The sequence below is a fragment of the Dunckerocampus dactyliophorus genome, chromosome 17 (genome assembly GCF_027744805.1).
Source record: "Dunckerocampus dactyliophorus isolate RoL2022-P2 chromosome 17, RoL_Ddac_1.1, whole genome shotgun sequence".
Lineage (NCBI taxonomy): Eukaryota > Metazoa > Chordata > Actinopteri > Syngnathiformes > Syngnathidae > Dunckerocampus > Dunckerocampus dactyliophorus.
Genome location: NC_072835.1, coordinates 5,388,712 through 5,411,222, shown reverse-complemented (window position 1 = coordinate 5,411,222; position 22,511 = coordinate 5,388,712). Strand labels below are relative to the sequence as shown.

The window sequence follows — 22,511 nt, the reverse complement described above, 5'->3', positions numbered from 1 at the left end:
CTAAATACAAATACTAAGATTCATAAATTGAGATAACATTTGCTTTTATGAGGCTAGATATAAGCAAAATGTTTTACATATTCTAGATGTAGGAGTATTATTCTTTAGGATAGATTTTCCTATAGACCAGAGGTCGGCAACCTGCGGCTCCGGAGCTGCATGCGGCTCTTGAGCCTCCTTGTTGGGGCTTCCTTCACTGAGCGAGTTGATTTGATTTTTTTAACACCCAAGTAGGGGAAATGTGCATTTTCGAAAAGAATGTGAAATATCCGACTCACCGCAAGTCCGTGAATGCATCTACACGTTGCGTTCTAATTGGATGAGCAAGGCAGGGGGAAGAGGTAGGCTCGTGTATGCAGTGAGTCTCACTGGAGATTAAAAAGGCGAGGGAGCTTTGAGTTGAGTCTGATGCAAATTACTGCACAGTAAACTACAACTATATAATTAACGAGAGCATAGCAGTATGTTTTATAAGAAGCGCTCTGTAGCTATGTGCTCAGAGCACGTGACGTGCTAATCGCCGAGGTTGTGACTCTGGTAGAGGCAGATAGCGGGGACTGATTGTGCATTGACCGCTTGTGACTGCTGTGAGGCGGTGGACCCCTTTCACTTTTACATCTCCAAATATCAGTCCTATCACTTGTCGCTAGTTGCTTTTGGAAAAAGAAGTCACTAAGAGGGTTTGGAAAGTCACCAGATATAGCTGAAAGAAGCCCACATTATATTAAAATGAGACAACTTTTCTTATTTCAAGCAAAAAAATTCTGCCAATGGGGTAACCAAGATTTGCTTGGCTAGAATTCTTAGAACTAGAATATTTTTCTTCTGACTTTTAAGAATATTATGAGTCTTAAAATAAGCAAGTTGTTCTTAGTCACATAGCTACATTTAAGTAAAATGTTATTACAAGGTAAGCTGCATCCGTGTTAATCTCCAAGCAGAAGCTGTAGTAAGTCTACATTTGATCAAACTTACTTAAGATTTGTCAGTTCAGAACATGTAGATGTTCAGACCTCTATTTACTCTTGTTACATTTGTCTGAGCGCTAACTTTATAACACACCTCACAGGTAGAAGAGGTCCGTGTTACAATTTAGCGACATGGTAGCTGGCCAACTCCTTACCATGACACAGCCAAGAAGGCAGAGCTTGGACAGACTCCTCTGTCGGCTGTCAACACCTCGCCTTCCTGGCGAAACACGCATGGATGTCCAAAATATGGTGAAGTGGCCTTCTTTGGAACGTGGCTTGTTGCAGAAATAAAATAAATGGCAAAAGTAGAAAAATAGATCAAAAAGGCATAATGTATCATACTAAGAACTAATAAAAACACAAAGATTTGTCTTTTAAATATATGTAGGCCTATATCTTTTTTTTTTAATATAAATATCAAAGGACAGCTGGACAGCCTTGACTGAATTAGACAAAGACCAGTAGTAACAAAAACAATGAGCTGGCATTGATCAACTACAAGCTGGAACTTTTAATGCTGACACCCCTACTGAAAAGCCAACATTTCAAGAAATACTTCAAACATTAGACAAATAGTACAAATTGCCTGGGAGAAAATGCAGGCAATTCTGCTAATTTTTAGAAAGATAGCTGATATTTTAAATGGCTTATTGATGTGTTGTAGTATTGCCGTAAAGTTACAGTTCTCAGAGGTGTATTGACAGAAGTGACCATTGTGACCATCCTGTAAATTTGTAGGTTAATTTAATTAGGTTCTAGATGGGATATTGGTAGAATGGCCATAATTCCAAGCTGCAGAGGTCCATCTATTTGAACCACTTGAGGGCGCTGAAGATACTACTTTATCAAAGGCTTTTAACAGTGGCTTATTGTGACCTACAACAGTTAGATGAGCACTCGCCACCATCCTGTAGATGTGAGACGAGCTGTGCCAAACGACAAAACCAGCCATACTTTGCCCACCTGTTGTTTAGAATTCCTTTTTTTTTTTACGGCAAAATTATTTTTCCAACAGTGAAAAATGATCTCTTTATTTTTCACTTTTGTTTGTCTTCTGTTATCCTAAAATCTTGAAATACTGAAGTTGAATGTCTTCGGCCCTTATAATTTTTGTTTATGCTGCAGGTTTTGTCAGGGCCCATGGGGATGGTGATATCCGCAACGTGAACATCAACTCAGAAAACTGGGCTGTGGTGAAGGCAGCCCTGGTTGCGGGCATGTACCCAAATCTGGTTCACATTAACCAAGAGACAAAACTGCCCTGCAGTAACAAGGAGAAGAAAGTCCACTTTCACCCCACATCCATCCTGAGTCACCCCCAACAGAAAGGGGTATGCATGACTATTTTTAACTCCACAGGGAAGCAAAAAGTGATTTTGGCTCACAAGATGTTTTTTTTACAATAGCAAACACAAAACATCAAACGTGGAGATAACGTTGCAGTGTGATTATTACGCGCGGTGTCAGGTGTTTCCGTAGGTTTACAGGGAAAACACCAGCTTTGCTGACTGTAATGCAGTCGCTCCTAAATCATTACTTATGGGGTGCACTCTTGGACAAGCAGAGAGTGTGTCTGTGTATGTGCACACGCGATGGGTAGCCGTATTGCAATTGCTCCTCCAGTTACATTTGACAAACTCTTATAATAGAAAGGCTCCAAAATAATCCAGTCACAATAAAGATGTCATTTCATGAATGTGATCGCTCCTCCACACATGATACAGAGAGTATATGAGAAATTTTAAACGTGAGCATGTAGAGACAGAAATGACATGCTGTCATGTCAATAGGATCAATAAGACAAGACAGTTTAGTTTGTTAAATAAAAGAACAATGTATAGGCATATTCTATGTGAAATTATCCTTAAATTGCTATTCTAATGCTATTGCTAATTACTAATTCCTAAAACTGCTGTCATCTGGTGTTATATAATAAAAAAATACAATAAAAATGACATTTTTGCCTGCTTGGGGGGCGTTACACATTGTCTTAGGGTAGGAACTTTTCCAAAAATTTTCTTCCAGATTCCCAAAGTAGTAGTAGTTCATTCTGACATTTCTTTTGTGGGAGCGTCAAGGAGCAGCAAAGTATGGAGAGGTCTTCTTCTGTGTGCTCCTTAATGTCATCACAGCCATGTAATGTCTACAATCTCAAATAGAGCAACAAAAATGCCACTAATCATGAGACAAAACAATGATGTAGTATTCAGTCGTCCAATTGCTTTGTTTTTACTTCTTCCAGGATATTTCATCCAAGTCATCCCAGACCCTTCCCACAGACTGGTTGGTCTATGATGAAATGAGCCGAGGCCATAGGATTGCCAGTGTTCGCTGTTGTTCTTTGGTGACGCCCATTACTGTAGCAATATTTGGAGGAAGTTCCAGACCTCTCACCTTCACCCGTCATGAAGCTTCTGTTCAGAAAGGTACTCTCATCCTAGCTTCATCTAAGAACATGTTCAAATGTAGGTGTGTGTGATGTTTTTGTTTTATGGAAGTTGATGTTTGCACACTAAGAGTTGTACAGGTACTGGCAAGAGTGTGATATTATTTTCAAATAGATATGACATTGTAACATTTTTTTCCACACAGTCAAGCTGTCTCGTAATTCGTCTGTAAAAAGTTCACTTCAGATTTCATATTCTGTTCTCAAACCGGTGACATAAACAACTAATGTTAATCGATGGAAAGGCTTCTTGAGACGTCATCTGTACTTCTGTGAAGAAGGTGTCGGACGTTTCGCTCCTCATCCGAAGAGCTTCGTCAGCGAACTAACAAGTGCTGGTAGCCTAGGCCTTAAATACAGTACGAGTGGGCGGAATTGGTGTGCCAATGCCCTCCTCCTATTGGTTCCTTACACTAAGAGTGGGAGGAGTGGTGGTCTAATCCTCTCCTCCCATTAGCACCTCCGATCAAAGGGAAGTGTAGCTCCCCGTAGTTGGGTAAGAACGACTCTGATACTGGCTCGTTAGCATCTATTGTTCTGGCTCGGCCCTGGCTCCACCTCATTTGCATGACTAAGAGCTGTGGGTTTTGGTCTCAGTAACCTGCTGAACACAGGGTCCAAATTAAACCTCAAACCACCATTCCGATTCAATGATGGGTTCTGTGTTAATGTTAATGGTAATGTTAATGATATCTATCTTATAGGCCTGGGAATCTCAGGGTACCTCACGACACCTTTTACGATACATGGCTCACGATAACGATAATATCTCTATACGGCAATAAGATGAAACAAAAAAGAATGAAAGAAAACTAATGTCATAGTTAAATTCTGCACTTTTAGTGCAATGACACTTTTAGTGCAACATAACTGTAAACAGGATCAAATCTATTAGTAGAAACATAAAAATAAGTATTTTGCCTTTGAATGGACAAAATCAACATTTCTGTTTTAAACAGACATGTAAGTACAATATTATGATAGCTTAGGCCATTTGTCTCAAACTTTTATTTATTTATTTTTTTTTTTAGAGCTGCTTTTACAAAATGAGATTGTTTTGCCAGAATATATTGGTATCCACAACTCACATTTTTGTACAAAAACTCATATTTTAGGATGCATTTATTTCCTGTGCAGATTTCTCTTAACTTTCAGCACTGTTCGAGCTACTTTGACAAATGGAAAGGAGAGGTGAGCTACTTGCGTTGTTACTTATATGACTGGCAACGTGTAAATTGTACTTTATTTACAAAGTAGATCTCCACTCACACTGTGAGGTCAGTGTCTTTATGCTATTTTGTGGTAATTTGTCATTTAGTAGAGGCATAATGACTAAGAGTGGAAGTTTCTTCTCAGATGATGTTATTTGGAGCAGCGTTCCTATTTTCTTATGGCTCGTAGCACGTTTGTCGTGCTGGTCACGTGTCCTATTTTCTTGAGACACTTCTTGCAAAGTCCTCATCCAGCTTTGTTTCATCCATCCGTACTATTAAAGCCAAAGTAAGCCCGCACTTTTGATTTTACTATACTGCCGCATCTTTACGTTTAACTTCGCTGCTCGCATCCTCCGTAGCACTGTTGTTTGAGTTTTCTTCTTCAGTGACTTCCGCAGTAGAGGTGCTGCCAAACTTTCTGCCACTTTCAGACAGGACATGTACATGTTCATCGTGCCTAAAAAAAAATGGTTAACGCGTTTTAACCCATAACATGCTATGGTGACACGCGCCAGCAGCACTTTAATATCAACGTGTTGAAATGTATTTGCTAACCCTGTCCCTCTCGTCGAGTGGAGCCGAGTATGAACACGCTCCAGTTTGCAGCGAGCAATAACAAGCACAATTTAGACTAAAACTATACTAAAACATTTTTGGAACTCCAAAATGTGAAATGCAAAAATAATTGCCTCATAACATAAAGCTGTAGTTTGGTCATATCCTCATACCGTTTCATCTAAATGCCCCAACTGTGTAAGTGCCCAATTATTCAATATCCACCATAAACATACTGCCAGGATTACAAAGCCTGCTCTGTTGCAAGAAAACAGCGTAGAAAAATAACATATAAAAGAGGGGAAAAGTCTGCAACACATATTGGAATCTGTGTATTTATGTTTACACATGCCTGCATCCGCCGGGGGCTCCACACACCTCCGCCTCCCACATGCCCCCGCCACCCTATGATGACTAAAAGGCGTATATAGTCCAGGTGTGCCTCCTGAGCTCCAGAGCAGCACCCTGGCTAAACCTGCCAGCTGGAGGACTGTCCAGAGATAATCTACGAAGAAGTGTGGCAGGGTCCAGGGCTTCTAGCAGCCCAGAAATAGTGTGTGAAATCCGTCTGAAACTGAAACATCCGGCTATGGAGCTCAGACTTTGCCAACTTTGCCAGTGCGGCAAACAGTGCCAGTGAAGGACATACCAGAATATATTCATGCAGACTGAGTTGGTGTAAGAACGCAAATTAACATGTTAGAGGCATTATTTTCATTATGTCTGACGCTGAGATAAGCTTTCACTGTTTTTCGATCCTTCTCGTTTTCAACTATTTTATGTCTTCATACATCACAGCATGTATACTCCCACAGTCGGAGCAAGTCATTTCAACGACATGCACCGTTATTTGCTTTCATCTCCAAAATATTACACCAACATACTGAGTGTTTATGTGGCCACTTAAGCATCACCGGAAGTGATGTACTGTAAACTGCCTCCAGGTCACATGGTTGAAACCCAGCAATAAAGCCTGAATTATCCTTCAGCATCGTCTGCCCTTCTTATGGCGACTTGATTGATTGCAATTCTCACCAAATTCTCCACCAAAACAACTGACTTGGACTAGCTCTTTAGCTTAGTGACTCGACTCAGTGAGAAGGGACGTCGCTAAAAGTTTATTGCCGCTATATTTGAATAATAAAAAAAAAGATACAAGGCGAGATCGTATTGATAATCCATAGTAGGGTTTAGCATTGCAATACTTTGAGATAAAGATGTTTTGTCACACCCCTAATTGTGAGTGATGCCGGCTCCCAGCATGCATTGTCGTACCTGGTTTGTAAAAAGTTGCTGACGTTATGTGTTTAGAGTTATGTATCGAGTTAACATACAGTCATGGAAAAAATGATTAGACCACCCTTGTTTCTTCAGTTTCTTGGTCATTTTAATGCCTGATGCAACTAAAGGTACCTTTGTTTCGACAAATATAACAATGACAACAAAAATAGATCATAAGAGTTAAATTATTTGCTATAGCCATTCATGTAAGAACTTAACTGATTTTGGTTATTATCAAGAAAACCATGGAAGGTGCTAGATATCAGCTCTTAAATGAAACACTTATGAGCTATATTTGTTAGCATCATTATATTTGGCCAAACAAATGTACCTTTAGTGTCACCGGGCATTAAAATGGATCAAAAAACTGAAGAAACAAGGGTAGTCTAATCATTTTTTCCATGACTGTATGTAACATCACACATCTTTGACATGGATTAGTAAGTAGTATTTTACAAAAACATCACAAATGTCTTGTATGTGGTATATCCACGTCATTTTAATGAAAATAACTGTAGATTCTTATGGGTTAAACTTGTAGTCTTACAGCATATACTGTATATTAGGGGTGTCTCAATACAGTACAACTTTTTTCGATATTGCAGCCTTGATACCGATGCGGATATCAATCCAATCCAATATCAACAGGAATCATTCATACTTTTATGACTTATTTTGTAATGGTGTCTTAGAATAGTCGACTATTTGACGATTCGATTCGTAGGAGTCTGATTTGACTATCAACCTTGTGGTTGAATCGTATGAAAATGTCATGTGATCAAAATTGTAGCATTCTACAAGTACATGCTGCTGAGCGTACATGTTTACGTAGAATGTCTCTGCTTTTGGTATAAATAACCTATTTGATTTTGAATTTGTGTTACTAAAGACAGAAAATGATGTGTGCACTGTTTGGTAATTTTCATCCCATTGCCAGGAAACACACTTTTGTTTGAGAACATTCTGGTGGTTTGGCACAACTGAGTTTGATTAAGAAGATCCTTTTCTCATGCTTTCTTTCAGACAGTCCAGCTTGTGACATGAGTGATAGCGACACAGAGGACTCCGCCGAGATGAAGATTGACGACTGGCTCATCTTTCAAATGGACAATGAGGTGAAAATGTTGCCATCAACAGTAATAAAATAACACTTCATACAACACATCAGACTTGATTTGTAACCTGTGGTATAAGTGGAGGAAACAGGATTAACGGTCATAGCAGTGTTAAGAGCTGTATCATTACCCCACACTTTGGAAACATCTGGGTATAGCCTCTTAGGTTCTGTCCCAGAAGACTGAATGATCATGTCAGTGTGTAGCCTTCTGTTAGTCATTCATTTTCTTTTGGATGATAATCTTTTTTATGCGCCATTTCATTCGCTGGCACATCTTCATCTACAAATCATTACTACTAGGTCTGCTTCCATCATATTTACAGTCACACATCACTAGCAAACCTACTATCAGTTATAGGCTATATTCAGAAGATGGGTTCCTCCTCTCAGGAGGAACAGGGAAAAAAAAGGCCTTCAGTTCTCTGGCCCCTCAGATTGGAATGAGCTCCAAAACTCAGTTTGAGGTCTGGTCTCTCGGACCACTTTTAAATCTTCCTTAGAAGGTTTGTAGAAAAGCTGTGGTAGTTGTAAATGTCTTATTTAACGATACGGTACACTGTTTTAATATGTGCACACATAAACTGTTTTGTCTGTAATATGGTTTTAATATGTTAAATGTTTGTTTCATATTGTGATGCTGCCACTTGGCCCAGGTCGTTCTTGTAAAAGAGATTTTTATTTTCAATGAGTTTTAACCTGTTTAAATAAACGAATAAAAGAAAAAATGCTGACTTTGCTATGAATAGTAGTGAGGATCACTTCATTTAGCCTATTACTAACTTACGCTTGCAAATGGTTGATTGTGTTTTCTTAAATGAATCACTTGCTCTAATGCTGATTGAATGTCGATTATTTCTCTTACGAATGCACTCAGTGCTTGCAGGCTGTATGACCTGACTTTGGATTATGCTGTCAGTTGGCAGAATGGGTGTTTGACCTGAGGCACAAGTGGCATCATCTGTTCATCAAGAGAATCGGTGGCCTTTCAAAACCCTGGTCTCAGCAAGATGAGATGGCCATTCAGACCTTGGTTTCTGTAAGTCACAATTTTATTTTTGCTCTTCTCGTACTCAGAAGTACACAGAATTTTTTTTTTAGAGCACAGCTAGCTAAAGGGGATCTCTACAAATTAACAGATCTCACTTGCCACTTTTTCCACCTCAAAGAAAAAGTCTAAAACTCAGATAAACAAATCAACATGGTAGTACCTTTTTTGTATTTAGTGACAGGCCATGTCCACACGAACACGGATATTTTGTCCACACAACACGGATATTTTCAAAAACACACATTTGCCCCTCTCCTGTGTCAAAATTTGTTTAATATTTCTGTCCACACGAATACGCATTCACAGGCTGTCATGCGCATGCCAAAGTAATGCCCGCGCTGCAGCCATGGACTGTTTAGGCAATTTTACCCAATCAGAAGCGTCTGACATCATTTCCGTAGACAGCACAAAAACAAACATGGCGATTTGCAGGAGAAGATACGTGTGGACTTTAGTAGTTTATTTCACATTTGTTAGCTAAATTTATTGAATATAAAACAGAAAATGTATGAAACATATGTTGTTTTTTTAAACGTTTAAACCTGACATTACTCACCACCGACAGAGGCTCGCTGTTTTCTGTTAAAGCTAATGACTTTTTGCCCTCCCATGGGAGTTTCCTGTGTGATGGCACTTCCTATACGCGATGAGGTTCGTCGTATTAAACTTCCCCAGTTCTGTGCCACCGTGGAAAACATGATAAATGTTTTGGACTGCAGTTGCTGCTGGATAGACATGCAGCGGTGGAGTCTGTAATCAACTTCTTGTATTGGAGTGCCATTATTGGAGATATGAGATGCAGGCCGATATAATCCGACACTGTTTTTTGGTAATTGGTTTTTGACTCCCATCCTCACCTGCAGCAGTTAAAAAATCTCTCTCTGATAGTGTTGCAATGTAAGTTATGAGGCGGGATTTGTTGCTGTTTAGCTACAAAAATGTGCACTAGTGGCCAAAATGGTGGTCAAATCATGCACGACTACCAACATTTACACATTTTTTGTACATGGCATGCATTCTCACCCTTAAATCTCAGGCATGTATTTTGTTGCAGTTTGTCAGTTTAAGTTTCCTTGTTTGGCCAGCCAGCATCTTTTACGTGATGCTGGAGCATAACAAAGCCTTCAGTCTGCACGTAGAGTGATGTGCTCCTCCAAAGGTATCCTCCGTTAAGGCTGTGATTGGTGGGCTTGTTGTACATTATTTCCATTTCGAGGGCAGACAGCCCACCTCTACAGACATCTTCTCTAATTTTGAATCTACTGACAATTGTAACACATACAGTTGTACCAATGCAATAACACTCTCTTTTAATTACCATTCTTCGCTCGCAACGGGATGCTAACAAACTAAGGAATGATCCAAAACCAAAAACACCGTAATAAAATGCTGCAAATTAAAAATGCTGCCAAGTGCAAAAGAAAAATTCTGCAAATGCCAAAAACATGCACAAACCCCTCCATGAGAGAAATGCTGCAACTTCACAGAAAAAAAAGGAAATCAGCCAGGCTACCAGGAAGTTTGCCAAACCTTCAGAAAACTAAACACCCAGAAAATTGTTGGCTGAATGAAAATATTTTTTTTTCTTGATGCCTTTGTTTAACGCTTGGCCATAAAAATTGGTTGCTGTTACAACACGGTAAAATATTACATTATTTCAGATAAATCCGACCACCTGCCGTCAAGCTGAAGAAGGAGTCCTATAGGGCCTTTTTGACTCATGGGACTCCGGAGTCAGATGACAGGTACCGGCAGGCCAAGCGGTGTGCGGCTCTGGCAGTCGCTGAGACAAAAACTCAGACATGGGAGAAGTTCAGAGAGGCCATGGAGAAAGACTTCCGGACGGCTTCGACGAGATTCTGGACCACCATCCGCCGTCTCAGGAGGGGGAAGCAGTACACAGTCAACACCGTGTATGGTGGGGTTGGTGTGCTGCTGACCAGTATGACCGGTGTTAGAGTTTGGTTCACATTGCTGGCAATAAGTCGGACTCGTTTCCAGTGAGGGTTGGACTTCGCCAGGGCTGCCCTTTATCACCTGTTCTGTTCATTACTTTTATGGATAGAATTTCTAGGCACAGCCAGGCCGTTGAGGGGGTTCTGGTTTGGTGGCTGCAGGATTGGGTCTCTGCTTTTTGCAGACGATGTGGTCCTGCTGGCTTCATCGAGCCGTGACCTTCAACTCTCACTGGATTGCTTCGCAGCTGAGTGTGAAGCAGCCGGGATGAGAATCAGCAACTCCCAAGTCCGAGTCCATGGTTCTCGCCCCGAAAAGGGTGGAGTGCCATCTCCGGATCGGGGATGAGATCCTACCATGAGTGGAGAGTTTAAGTACCTTGGGGTCTTGTTCACAAGTGAGGCAAGGATGGAATGAGGGATCGACACACGAATTGGTGTGGCATCTGCAGTGATGCGGACTCTGCATCGCTTGGTTGTGGTGAAGAGAAAGCTGAGCCAAAAGGCAAAGCTCTCAATTTACCGGTCAACCTATGTTCCTACTCTTACCTATGGTCCTGAGATTTGGGTAGTGACCAAAAGGACAAGACCATGTCTACAAGCGGCCGAAATGAGTTTCCTCCGTAGGGTGGCTGGACTCTCGCTTAGAGATAAGTTGAGAAGCACAGTCGTCCGGGAGAAAGTAGAAACGCTGATCCTTCGCATTGAGAGGAGCCAGATGAGGTGGCTTGGGCATGTGGTTAGGATGCCTCCCAGACGCCTCCCTGGGGAGGTATTCAGGGCACGTCCGACCGGTAGAAGGCATCGGGGAAGACCCAGGACACGTTGGAGAGACCATGTCTCTCAACTGGCCTGGCAACTCCTTGGGATCTGCCGGGGAGAGGGAAGTCTGGGCTTCCCTGCTTAGGCTGCTGCCCCTGCGACCCCACCTTGGATAAGCGGTAGAAGAAGGATGGATGGATGGATGAATAAATGATAAATCCATCTTACATGTTAAGATGGATTTATATAAAATTATAGTTTAGTTTTTCAACTAAATTGTACGGGTTTTGATATTTATTAATTTCCGCATTTTCTGACCAAATGAATGCAATGCACAATGTACACAAGGACAATGTTTACTAACATCAAGATGACATCTGCAGGTGCTTACAATAGAGGAAAAGGGAGCAGGCTTGGAGCAGCCCACAGGGATAGGCCAGCGTCCTCGCCCCGCGTTGTCAGAGGAGGGCATCCAGAACTCTATAAAGAACTGTAAAGGCAGCCCAAAGCTTCCTTGCATGGCAACTGATGACAGGTATTCAGCGCACACCTGCAAGTTAGTGGTTAATGTTTAGTGACGTGTAAAGTTGTTCTCATTCTTTACTTTTCAGGATGACAATAGTTAATTGAGAACACAATGGCTGTGTTTCAAATTAAATGCTTCCAGTACACTTCAACAAGTATACAATGTATTTGGTTCCCGAGTGTGTGAATTTTGACATTGTAGCTCTGTCCCAAATCCTTTATAGTCGTCCCTCACTACATCACGGTTCGAACATCACTCCCTCGCTCTATCACGTTTGTTTTTAGAAAATTTATTAATTAATCACTGATTGGTGTTTCGTTGTTGACTATGGCCTATTATTATACAAACATTTTGAAAGACAATAGGTGTCAGTAATGCTACATGGATGAGACCTTACCTTAGATTACACCTTAACAGTGTATGAAGTCAGCCATGGTATGTCCGACATGAGAGATTAAAAAAAATTCTGCCATTCCATGTGGAAGTGGTAGATTTTTGGCTTCTTACTTTGTCCTTCTTTGCCACTCTTTATCCCATGTTAAAACGTGGGCACCTGCAATTTATAGACAAGTGTGGCCTCTATATGTACAAAGACTTTTTTTATTTAAATTTGTTAAGTGCGTCTTATATTCAGGTGCCCTCAATAGTCTGTAATTTATGGTATGTAGCGTTAGTTTCAATTTAGTGGTCAAATAAGTTTTGTGGCTCCAAATGGGTTTTAATGTGGTGGAAACGGGCCCAAATGGCTCTTTTGATGTTAAAGGTTGCTGACCCCTGCCCTAGACGGACTAAATATATATAAAGCAAATGCCCAACAGTTAATGGTTTGGTCCGCAGCATATCAGAAAAGAGGCAAAAATGTTGATCGCTGTTTTCCAAAGTAAAAGCTGATGTGTGTGAATATCTTGTTTTGTCTAAAACACTAAGATCATAGATCTGCTTTCATGGATGATTAAAGATATTAAAAATATTCACATTTGAGAGGCTGAAATCAGAGGACATTTACATTTTTAAATCAAAGAACGATTAATCGAAAACAAAAATAATAAATTAATTGGATAATCGATTAATGATCGATTCTTTGTTGCAGCTCTACTCTTATCTAACAGAGCTGCTGATTAAAAAGCTTTCGTACATGCACAAATCTTTTCTTCTGTCTAAATCTAAAAAGTCAATTGAAATGGGTGCATTTTGTTAGTTGCTGTGGTAGAATTGAGGTTAATGATGCCATGCTTTTATTTTGACTCTTACTTTGTGCTGAGTTTTAAAGCTGTGTAACTAGACAGTAGTTATGTTGTAGTTTCACGCTGCTTAGCGATAAGGAGGAAGTTAACAATGCTACAACACATGCTGACGAAAGGAGCCATGTTTCACAGAAATGACCCGTCTGGATCTCACATTTGATTATTTTAAGTGGTGAGGTGAAATCATTTGTTAGAAATAAACATGCATTGGAAGATTTGTTTGTCATTGCATGAAAACATCACAAAGTCATTGACTTAAAACATTTGTTGAAAGTATTATTTGACATGACACTGATGGATATTGTCATTTATTGTAAACACCATTAAGCACCAGCGTAAAGTATCCTGACTATAAGATACATGGAAAAGCACAACGCAGCATTGAATACGTCATTATTTTATTTTATAATCATGATAATGTTTTGTTAATATTAATCATAACAAACATCAGGTTATCAATTAAATAATTCTAGGGATTTAGTTTACAAGACACAGCGCTAATATGTCCTTAGTGCTCCGTTTCTCGCTTTTCTTTGGACAATTTATCAAAAAGATAAGACAGTTTCAAGTATGTCATCAAAAGCAACATTTATTTACCATGCACAGCCTTTATTTGTGTGGATAGTGTCAGGGCCGTGTGCGTAATCTTTCTCTTTCATTTTCCATAAATGAGGGGCTTTTGTTTGGTTGTGCTTTGAAATAACACATAACTGTAGTTCCTCATAAAATAATAATATACCTCATATTCTGATGGTGTTATCCAAATATTATGTTTTTACGGGCCTCCAACGCTCCAAATAAGATTTCCACCTCAGTTTCGGTGAAGTTTCGCTTCTTCGTCCTCTCGACAGCCATGATTCAGAAAAACCAAGCGGAATGCAATCAAGGGTCATTAAATATGGACGCCACATTCATGAGACACTTTGCATTGACCATTTATGGCGAATTGAAGGCGTGGAGAGGGCGTGACGTGGGGTGGAGTTGCGTGAAAAAATTGCGTGAATGTGTGCGCATACGCCACCATTTTCAGGTCTGAATATTTTTGTCCATATGCACATTTTGGGTTTCTGGTGTACGCAGAATTTTAGTCAGTACAACACAGTTTTATAGATGAGGCCCCAGGGCTTGATGAGTTGGTTCACATAGACGGGTTGTTGGCATAAACGGGTTCCACAGTACCAATGAAAGAAGGCATTTGTTTAAAATAATCATTATTTTCACAGTTCCTGTTGTGTTTTTCCACATCCTCTGTGCTCCAGGGCACCAGAAGTGTCAGTCTTGTGTCAGAAGAAACCACAGAACAAAGATAAGACTTCACTGCCCAGAAATCCTCTCACGGATGAACTTCCTTCCTCCAGCAGTTCCTCCTCTTTTGTAAGTCATTCTGGCAAACCATACTATTCTTCCTCAGGAGACGTATTTCCAGTCAAACATGGGATGAAGTCTTGTATTTGCCTTTCATACGGTGTCTTCTTTCTTTTCCCAGCATTGTTCAAATCCGGCCTTTGCATCAGTGCGTTACTTCATCATGAAAAGCAGCAACATGAGGAACATAGAAATTTCACAGCAGAAAGGCATCTGGTCCACCTTACCAAGCAATGAGAGCAATCTCATCCAGGCTTTCCATGAGAATGAAGTCATTCTCATCTTTTCTGTCCAAGGCTCTGGACACTTCCAAGTAAAATAGTCTTTCCTCACATGTATGCTTATTGCCTTGCGTAGACTGCGTGTGCATTCTATTTGTTTTATTTTTTCTAGGGCTACGCTCGCATGTCATCAATTATCAGTCATACGAATTGTCAAGATTGGGGGCTCACAGGATTAGGAGGAGTTTTCAGTGTGGAGTGGCTCTGCAAGAAAAGTCTACCTTTCCGGTGCACCCAACACATCCTCAACCCGCTGACAGACTACAAGAAGGTCCAGATTAGCAGAGATGGTCAGGTGAGTTAAAAAAAATAAAATAAAATAAAATAAAAAACAATACCCCATGTGATTACTATTCTTCAAGCAGATTCATGAGTAAAATATCTCCTTAACAATTATTTTAAACTAGGGGTCTCTTATATACAGTATATCGGTATAAAAATGACATATTGGATCATACTGGTATCACTTTTTCTGTTGATAATTATACCAGTGCGCGAATGAGACCTTATCAAGCTGCCCCATGCACCACAGAGCAACAAGCTCAGTATGTCCGCAGTGTGGAATAAAATACTGTAAATTCCGGTGTATAAGCCACACCCAGTACTTTGTTGAGCAGGGCCCTTGAAACGATGATATCAAAAGTCAAATATTATTGAATGTAATCCTTCTAACTACATGGTTCTTTCTTTGTGGTTTGTATCTTCCATTTTCCTTGCTATCATGGTAATGACATTTCTATGTACCATAAATTCCAGTGTATAATCCACTACTTTTTCTCTTAAACTTTGAACCCTGCAGCTTATACAGCGATGCGGCTAGTTAATGGCAAAATTAAAATTTTGTGACATCTTCTTTATTTCAGAATTACTATTGATTGTTTAAATACTGTGCCGCTTGCGAGTCAGTGAGGAAATGGTAGCACTGTCTTTGGCAGGAGCAAATCACGAGCTATCAGTGCACTCACAAGAAGCTTGTCAACCCACTGGAAGTCAGTGGAGGTGAGTTTATACAGGTATACCTAGTATAACAACAGTCTGACTCACGTGTCATCTTTCAAAGAACACTTTACTAACAGCACTACATTCAGCACACAGCAACTTAATATTCAATATTGTATAAACAAATATTACAAATATACAAACATGTCCCAATATGGCTTTAAAATGAAAAAAACCAACATTTTAAAGGTATCCCATAATGCATCGCGTCTGAGCAGCGCATTCATTGGGGTGCTACAAGAACACCTTCCCTCTTTTTGCTTTGGGCTCCAGGTCCTCTGGCTCCCTCTGGTGGACAAAAGCATTGCAGCCATTTTCTACAAGTATGCTTTCTATGCTCTCCTGCAATGAAATGGTTTTCTCAACTGAAATGCATGTGAATTTGTCTTGGAGATCAATATAGTAACTATTTATTTTGGGAACACTTTAAAATGTTGTTTTTTTTGTCATATAAAAATTGTATTGATGCATGTTTCTATATTTCTGAGGTATAATGTTTGAGTGTTAGTTGCTGTGTGATGAGTTTAATGTTGTTTGTAAGATGAAACCGTGAGTCAGACTGTTACAGTCAGTAATGACCTCCTGCAATTTCCAGTGGGTTGACAAGAGCTGACTGGTCCTCACGGACTGGTGCGTGCCACAATATGACACTATGACGTGGACACGTGAGGCTTATATGAAAACAAATATGTTTTTTCCTCAAAATTTAGTGGGTGTGGCTTATACATTGGAATAAACTGTTTTTGCAACATTCTATTATTGACTACATGCTGACAAACACAAACTGGCAGGCACCATAAGTCAACTCGGTGTGCATTCAGATGGTAGGCGGGGCTTGCGCACTAAGCCGAGGAGCCAAGCTCACGGTGGCCTCACCTTAGGTTTCTGCCCTGTATTTAATCAGGAAATCTGCAAATTCAGTGAGGATGCTCCGTTCAGGGTTTTATGCTGCCGATCATCCATGAGTGGGATCGGCCGATGCCCATCACATGTACATTTTTAAATGTATTTATGGATGAGGGCTATTGGCCAAAGGCACTGTTTATGGTGGAATGGTTAGGACAAAAATAGGTCATTATTTAAAAATCATTAAAATTATTTTAAAATAATAAAAATTAACATTCACGCACATTTATATACATGACGACTTGCACATAGAGATACCTGCACACACGTACATATGCACACTCACAGTACATACATACCTCCCCACATAACTCACTGAGTTCACCAGGGTGTTATTATGTTATGTTGGTTGGTTTTATTACAGTGACGGTGATGTTGGCAATATGATTATCGTGTTTACAATTGTGTGCATTACAGTTATTGACATTCTGATAAAAGTAAGAAAAAAGAGGGAAAAAAAGGAAAAAGAATGACTGACCCACAGCCTTTGCAGTGGCTATGTCGTAGCTATTTTATATGTTTATATGTTAGCTCTTAGCGCGGGTGACAGGAAGACATGTCTAACTTTTTTTGGTGTCAGGAGCACTTTAAGCAGGAATCGTGTGATCAGATATGGACTAGTCACCCTGGCAGAAGGACCCGCCCACAGTCATTTCTTTTGCCTTTGCCTTTACTGGCCATCTTGAGCCATCTAGTAAATGCAATGACAAAAAGCAAATGGAAAAGACAGAGACAAAACAGGAAAAGTGATGCCAACATGGAAAAAAAACTAAAACAATACAGAAAAAAACAATGACAGAATGGAAAAAGAATATGACAACATTTGTATATTTTTATTATTATTGCTTCTCTCCGTATTTCCACATGTATTCCCTTTTAATTTTGGCACTGCTGTGATTCCATACAAAATGAATATGCAAGTGTACTTTGCTTGATATTTTGACTGAATTATTGTTGTTGAATTGTTATTTTGTAGGAGTTAGATGCCCAAGCAGGCAGACAGCTGCTGTCACTCTGGGAGAGAAACACCAGCAGTCACAGTTGACACCATCATTTGCACTATTACTACAACCCTTTGTCTTTTGTGGACAATTTGTTTCCACTATGCCTTCTGGGAGTGTTTCTTCTGCATTTTACCTTCAGCTGGTTGTGTGATGAATTGGAACGTTCAACACTGTTTTTTCTGTCGTTAAGAATTTGCAGTATTGACTTGTTCTTAACAGTACATGTTCATAATAATACTGGAAAATGTTTTTGACAAATGATTCCATTTAGTTCTTTGATACACTTGCATTTTATAGGTGAGTTTGACCATGCTTATGAAATATGATGTTGTTTATTATTCACATTACATTGTACCAAAGAATGTAGTTTCAGTCTCAGTTTCATGTATTATATTATGTATCAATAAGTTGACAATAAATTGTATTCTTTTGGAGTGGAGTGAAGGTAGTCTACACGTGACCCTCCACATCGTTTTTTTGTGGCCCTTGGAAGCCGAAAATAAAGTGCAATGTATTCACTATGCCTTAAGAACTGTTCTCTAAACCTGCAGCTTTAATCCTGAAATGGTAAATGCCATACTTTTGTTAAATATGGCTTAAAGTAAAGCTAAAAGTCTACACCAGGGATCGCCAACCCATCAATCATGATGAACAGCTGGTCTTTGGGACTTACTCAGTTGATCGCTGTTGAAAATTCTTAATTATACGTTTATATCTAGTGCAGGCACTGCTCAGGTCTGTTCAGATGCATGAAAATCTGAACTGTGTAAAGCGCATCAAACGTTATATTGTGTCTGGAATCACTCTCTGACCGAAGCGGCTGTTTTGATGAGGTGCTTTCTGCTCCAATCACGACTATATTTAGGAAAAATAAATGCATTATCATATACACTCCTGATCAAAATCTTAAGACCAGTTGAAAAATTGCTAGAATTTGCATTTTGCACGTTTGGATCTTAATGAGGTTTTAAGTAGAGCTACAATATGCAAAAGCAAGAAGGGGGAGTGAGACAAAAAGCATTTTGAAAAAGTAATTTATTGAAAACAACAATTAAAATGAAATAGGCTGTTTATCAGCTGATCAAAAGTTTAAGACCATCTCTCTAAAAACAAAAAAACTCTCCAAACCAGAACAAAAGATGTTCTCAGTAGGACTCAGTAATGAGTAGCTCCACCGTTCTTGTTAATTACTTGAAAAACTGGTTTGGGCATGCTTGATGCGAGTGTTTCCAGGAGGCTAGTGGGAACATTGTTCCTAGTGGTGAAGATGGCTTCACCAAGGCCATCAACTGTCTGGAACTGATGGCCATTTTTATAAACTTCCCTTGCCATCCATCCCCAAATGTTCTCTATGGGATTTAAATGAGGGGAACATGCAGGATGGTCCAAAAGAGTGATGTTATTCTCCCTGAAGAAGTCCTTGGTCAAGCAAGCATTGTGAACTGCAGTGTTGTCCTGTTGAAGAACCCAGCTGTTACCACACAGACCAGGGCCCTCAGTCATGAGGGATGCCCGCTGTAACATCTGCATCAGTTTGACGACCCCGCACCACCTGAAGCTCCAGTGTTCCACTGAATGAAAAAGCACCCCAGACCATGATGGACCCCCTCCACTGTGCCGGGTAGAAAACATCTGGAACACACAGGAACGTTGGAAGCCATCTGGACGGTCAAGGTTACATTTTTTTTCATCAGAGAATAAAACTTTTTTCCACCTTCTGTCCCTTGTTTGATGCTCCCTGGCAAAGTCTAAATGGGCAGTTTTGTGGCGTTGAAGGAGACGAGGTCTTTGAATTTATTTTTTTTTTAAACCCTTTTCCTGCAGATGCTGTCTGATGGTTATTGCTCTGCAGTCGGCACCAGTAAGGGCCTTAATGTGGGTGGAAGACCGCCCTGTGTATTGATTGACAGCCAATCGGATCCTCTGGCTTAGCGCAGGTGTGATTTTTTTTTTTTGGGTCTCCCACTTGACTTTTTTGTTCTATAATGCTCAGAAGCTTAAAAAAACAATGTAGAATGACTGATTTACTGCACCCAACCTCAGCAGCAATGGCACGCTGCGAGAGGCCTTGCTTATGCAGCTGGACAATCCGACCACGTTTCCTTGTAACCTCAATTTTCTAAAATTATGGAGAAGCTATTCAATAATAGGTTGGACAAATTTATTAATAACAATGAATTACTTGCAGGCAGTCAATATGGTTACAGAGCCAACATTTCAACTTCTATGGCACTGATCGAAATCACGTAGGAAATCACTACAGCTATAAACAACAGAAGATGTGCAGCTGCAGTATTCATGGATCTGACAAAAGCTTTCGATACAATTAATCACAATATTTTAATTTCAAAATTAGAAAGGTATGGAATTAGAGGATTAGTTTTGAATTGGGTTAAAAGCTATCTAGCAAAGAGGAAACAATTTGTAAAACTAGATTAATACACATCTGGGAGTTTATAAACCATCTGTGGAGTACCCAGGGGTCCATATTGGGACCAAAACTGTTCAATTTGTATAACAACGACATTTGTAAAGTAACAAAGGACTTAAAGTTGGTCTTATTTGCGGATGATACTACTGCTTTTTGTTCTGGCCAAAGCACACAAGAACTCATTAAAAAGGTCAAGGATGAAATGGTCATATTAAAATCATGGTTTGACAGGAACAGATTATCCCTGAATTTAAATAAAACTAAAATAATGATATTTGGTAATAGTAGAAGGGAGATGTAGGACCAAATACAAATTAACAGAGTGGACATTGAAAAAGTGAAAGAATATAAATTCCTGAGGGTCATAATAGACGAAAAAATGAGTTGGAAATCTCATATTAAATATATACAACAAAAGGTGGCGAGAAATATCTCTATATTGAATAAAGCAAAATATCTTCTTGATCAAAAATCACTCCACACTCTGTAGTGTTCCTTAGTATTACCATATTTCATGTATTGTGTGGAGATATGGGGAAATAATTACAAAAGCAATCTTCACTCACTCACTCACTGTATTACAAAAAAGATGGGTGAGGATCATTCATAATGCCAAGTACAGAGAACATATGAACCCTTTATTTTTAAAATCACAGATATTAAAATTAGCAGATTTAGTATTCTTTCAAACCACTAGAATAATGTATAAAGTTAATAATAACTCATTACCCAAAAACCTCATACAGTATTTTTCAATCAGAGAGGAGAAATATGATCTTGGAGGAAAATTAAACTTAAAACATTTATATGCGAGAACTACGCTGAAAACCCACAGCATTTCCGTGTGTGGAATTAAATTATGGAACGGATTGAGTGAGGAACTCAAAAAATGTACAGAGATGAGCAAATTCAAAAAACAATACAAGCAGTTGGTGTTTGCTAAATACAAGGCAGAAGAGTCTTGATCATCACAATGATTGTTTTGTCATGCTCGTTTTTTATTATTTATATTTATTTTATATACACACACACAGTATATATATATATATATATGTATATATATATAGTATAGTATACAGTATGTATGTGTGTGTATATATATATATATATATATATATATATATATATATATATACAGTATGTCACAAAAGTGACATACTCACTTTTGTACTCACTTGTACTCTTCTTACTGTTATTATGTATTATTATTCTGATTATCACAGAAAACATGACATGGAATGCAGGAAGTGAACAACAAGTGTTGTACTAGATGTAGAATGGATGGGGGGTAGGATTAAATAAGCTTTGCTTCTTCCTACTCCTTTTGGACATGTGGAACTGTGAAAGGATGATTCATGAGATGTATTCCATTGGAACCTTCATGTTCAAATAAACTAAACCAAACCAAACGTTCAAAAAGAGAAAGCTTCTTAGCTTTAGCCATCAGGAGGGCATGACAGTATGAATGCCTGACAGAAAATGAAAATTTTGAGCAGATTTTGGCTTTCATAGCCTGTGGTCTTAAACTTTTGATCAGCTGATAAACAGCCTACTTCAGTTTAATTGTTGTTTTCAATACTTCAGTTACTTTTTCAAAAATGCTTTTTGTCTCACTCCCCCTTCTTGTTTTTGCATATTGTAGCTCTACTAAAACCTCATTAAGATCCAAATGTGCAAAATGCAAATTCTAGCAATTTTTCAACTGGTCTTAAGATTTTGATCAGGAGTGTATGTATGTATACATACAGTGGTGTGAAAAAGTGTGTGCCCCCTTCTTGAGTTCTTTTTTTTTTTTTTTGTTGCATGTTTTCATACTTAAACGTTTCAGATCATCAAATAAATAAATTTAAATATTAGTTAATGACAACAAAACTGAACACAAAATGCAGTTTTTAAAGGAAACTTTTTATTAAGGTAGAAAACAAATCCAAACCTACATGTCCCATTACATCTGGCGTAAAAGTATTGCTGCATTTCAGAAAAGGAACATCATACCAACAGTAAAAAAGGGTGGTGGTAGTGTGATGGTCTGGGGCTGTTTTGCTGCTTCAGGACCTGGAAGACTCGTTGTGATAAATGGAACCATCATTGCTTCTCGACCAAAAAAATCCTCAAGGAGAATGTCCGGCCATCTGTTGGTGACCTCAAGCTGAAACCAACTTGGGTTCTGCAGCAGGACAATGATCCAAAACACACCAGCAAGTCCACCTCTGAATGGCTGAAGAAAAACAAAATGAAGACTTTGGAGTGGCCGAGTCAAAGTCCTGACCTGAATCCTATTGAGATGCTGTGGTATGACCTTAAAAAGGCGCTGGAAAACGCTCCAGTTTGGCTGAATTACAACAATTCTGCAAAGATGAGTGGGTCAAAATTCCTCCACAGCGCTGTAAGAGACTCATTGCAAGT

At 39.3% G+C, this 22,511-nt stretch overlaps 1 protein-coding gene across 3 annotated transcripts in view; it reads left to right on the top strand.

Annotated features, from left to right (window-relative positions):
* The window catches only part of LOC129170156 (3'-5' RNA helicase YTHDC2), a 61,486-nt gene extending 43,294 nt beyond the window's left edge, over positions 1-18,192 (top strand). For all 3 annotated transcript variants that reach the window (XM_054757406.1, XM_054757408.1, XM_054757407.1), the window contains 9 exons: positions 2,097-2,302; positions 3,214-3,397; positions 7,491-7,582; positions 8,501-8,620; positions 11,733-11,884; positions 14,379-14,493; positions 14,606-14,797; positions 14,878-15,060; positions 17,647-18,192. In XM_054757406.1, the coding sequence (XP_054613381.1) occupies positions 2,097-2,302; positions 3,214-3,397; positions 7,491-7,582; positions 8,501-8,620; positions 11,733-11,884; positions 14,379-14,493; positions 14,606-14,797; positions 14,878-15,060; positions 17,647-17,715 (1,313 nt within the window). In that variant the 3' untranslated portion in view covers positions 17,716-18,192. The remainder of the gene's footprint in view (positions 1-2,096; positions 2,303-3,213; positions 3,398-7,490; positions 7,583-8,500; positions 8,621-11,732; positions 11,885-14,378; positions 14,494-14,605; positions 14,798-14,877; positions 15,061-17,646) is intronic.
* The last annotated feature ends 4,319 nt before the right edge of the window (positions 18,193-22,511 follow it).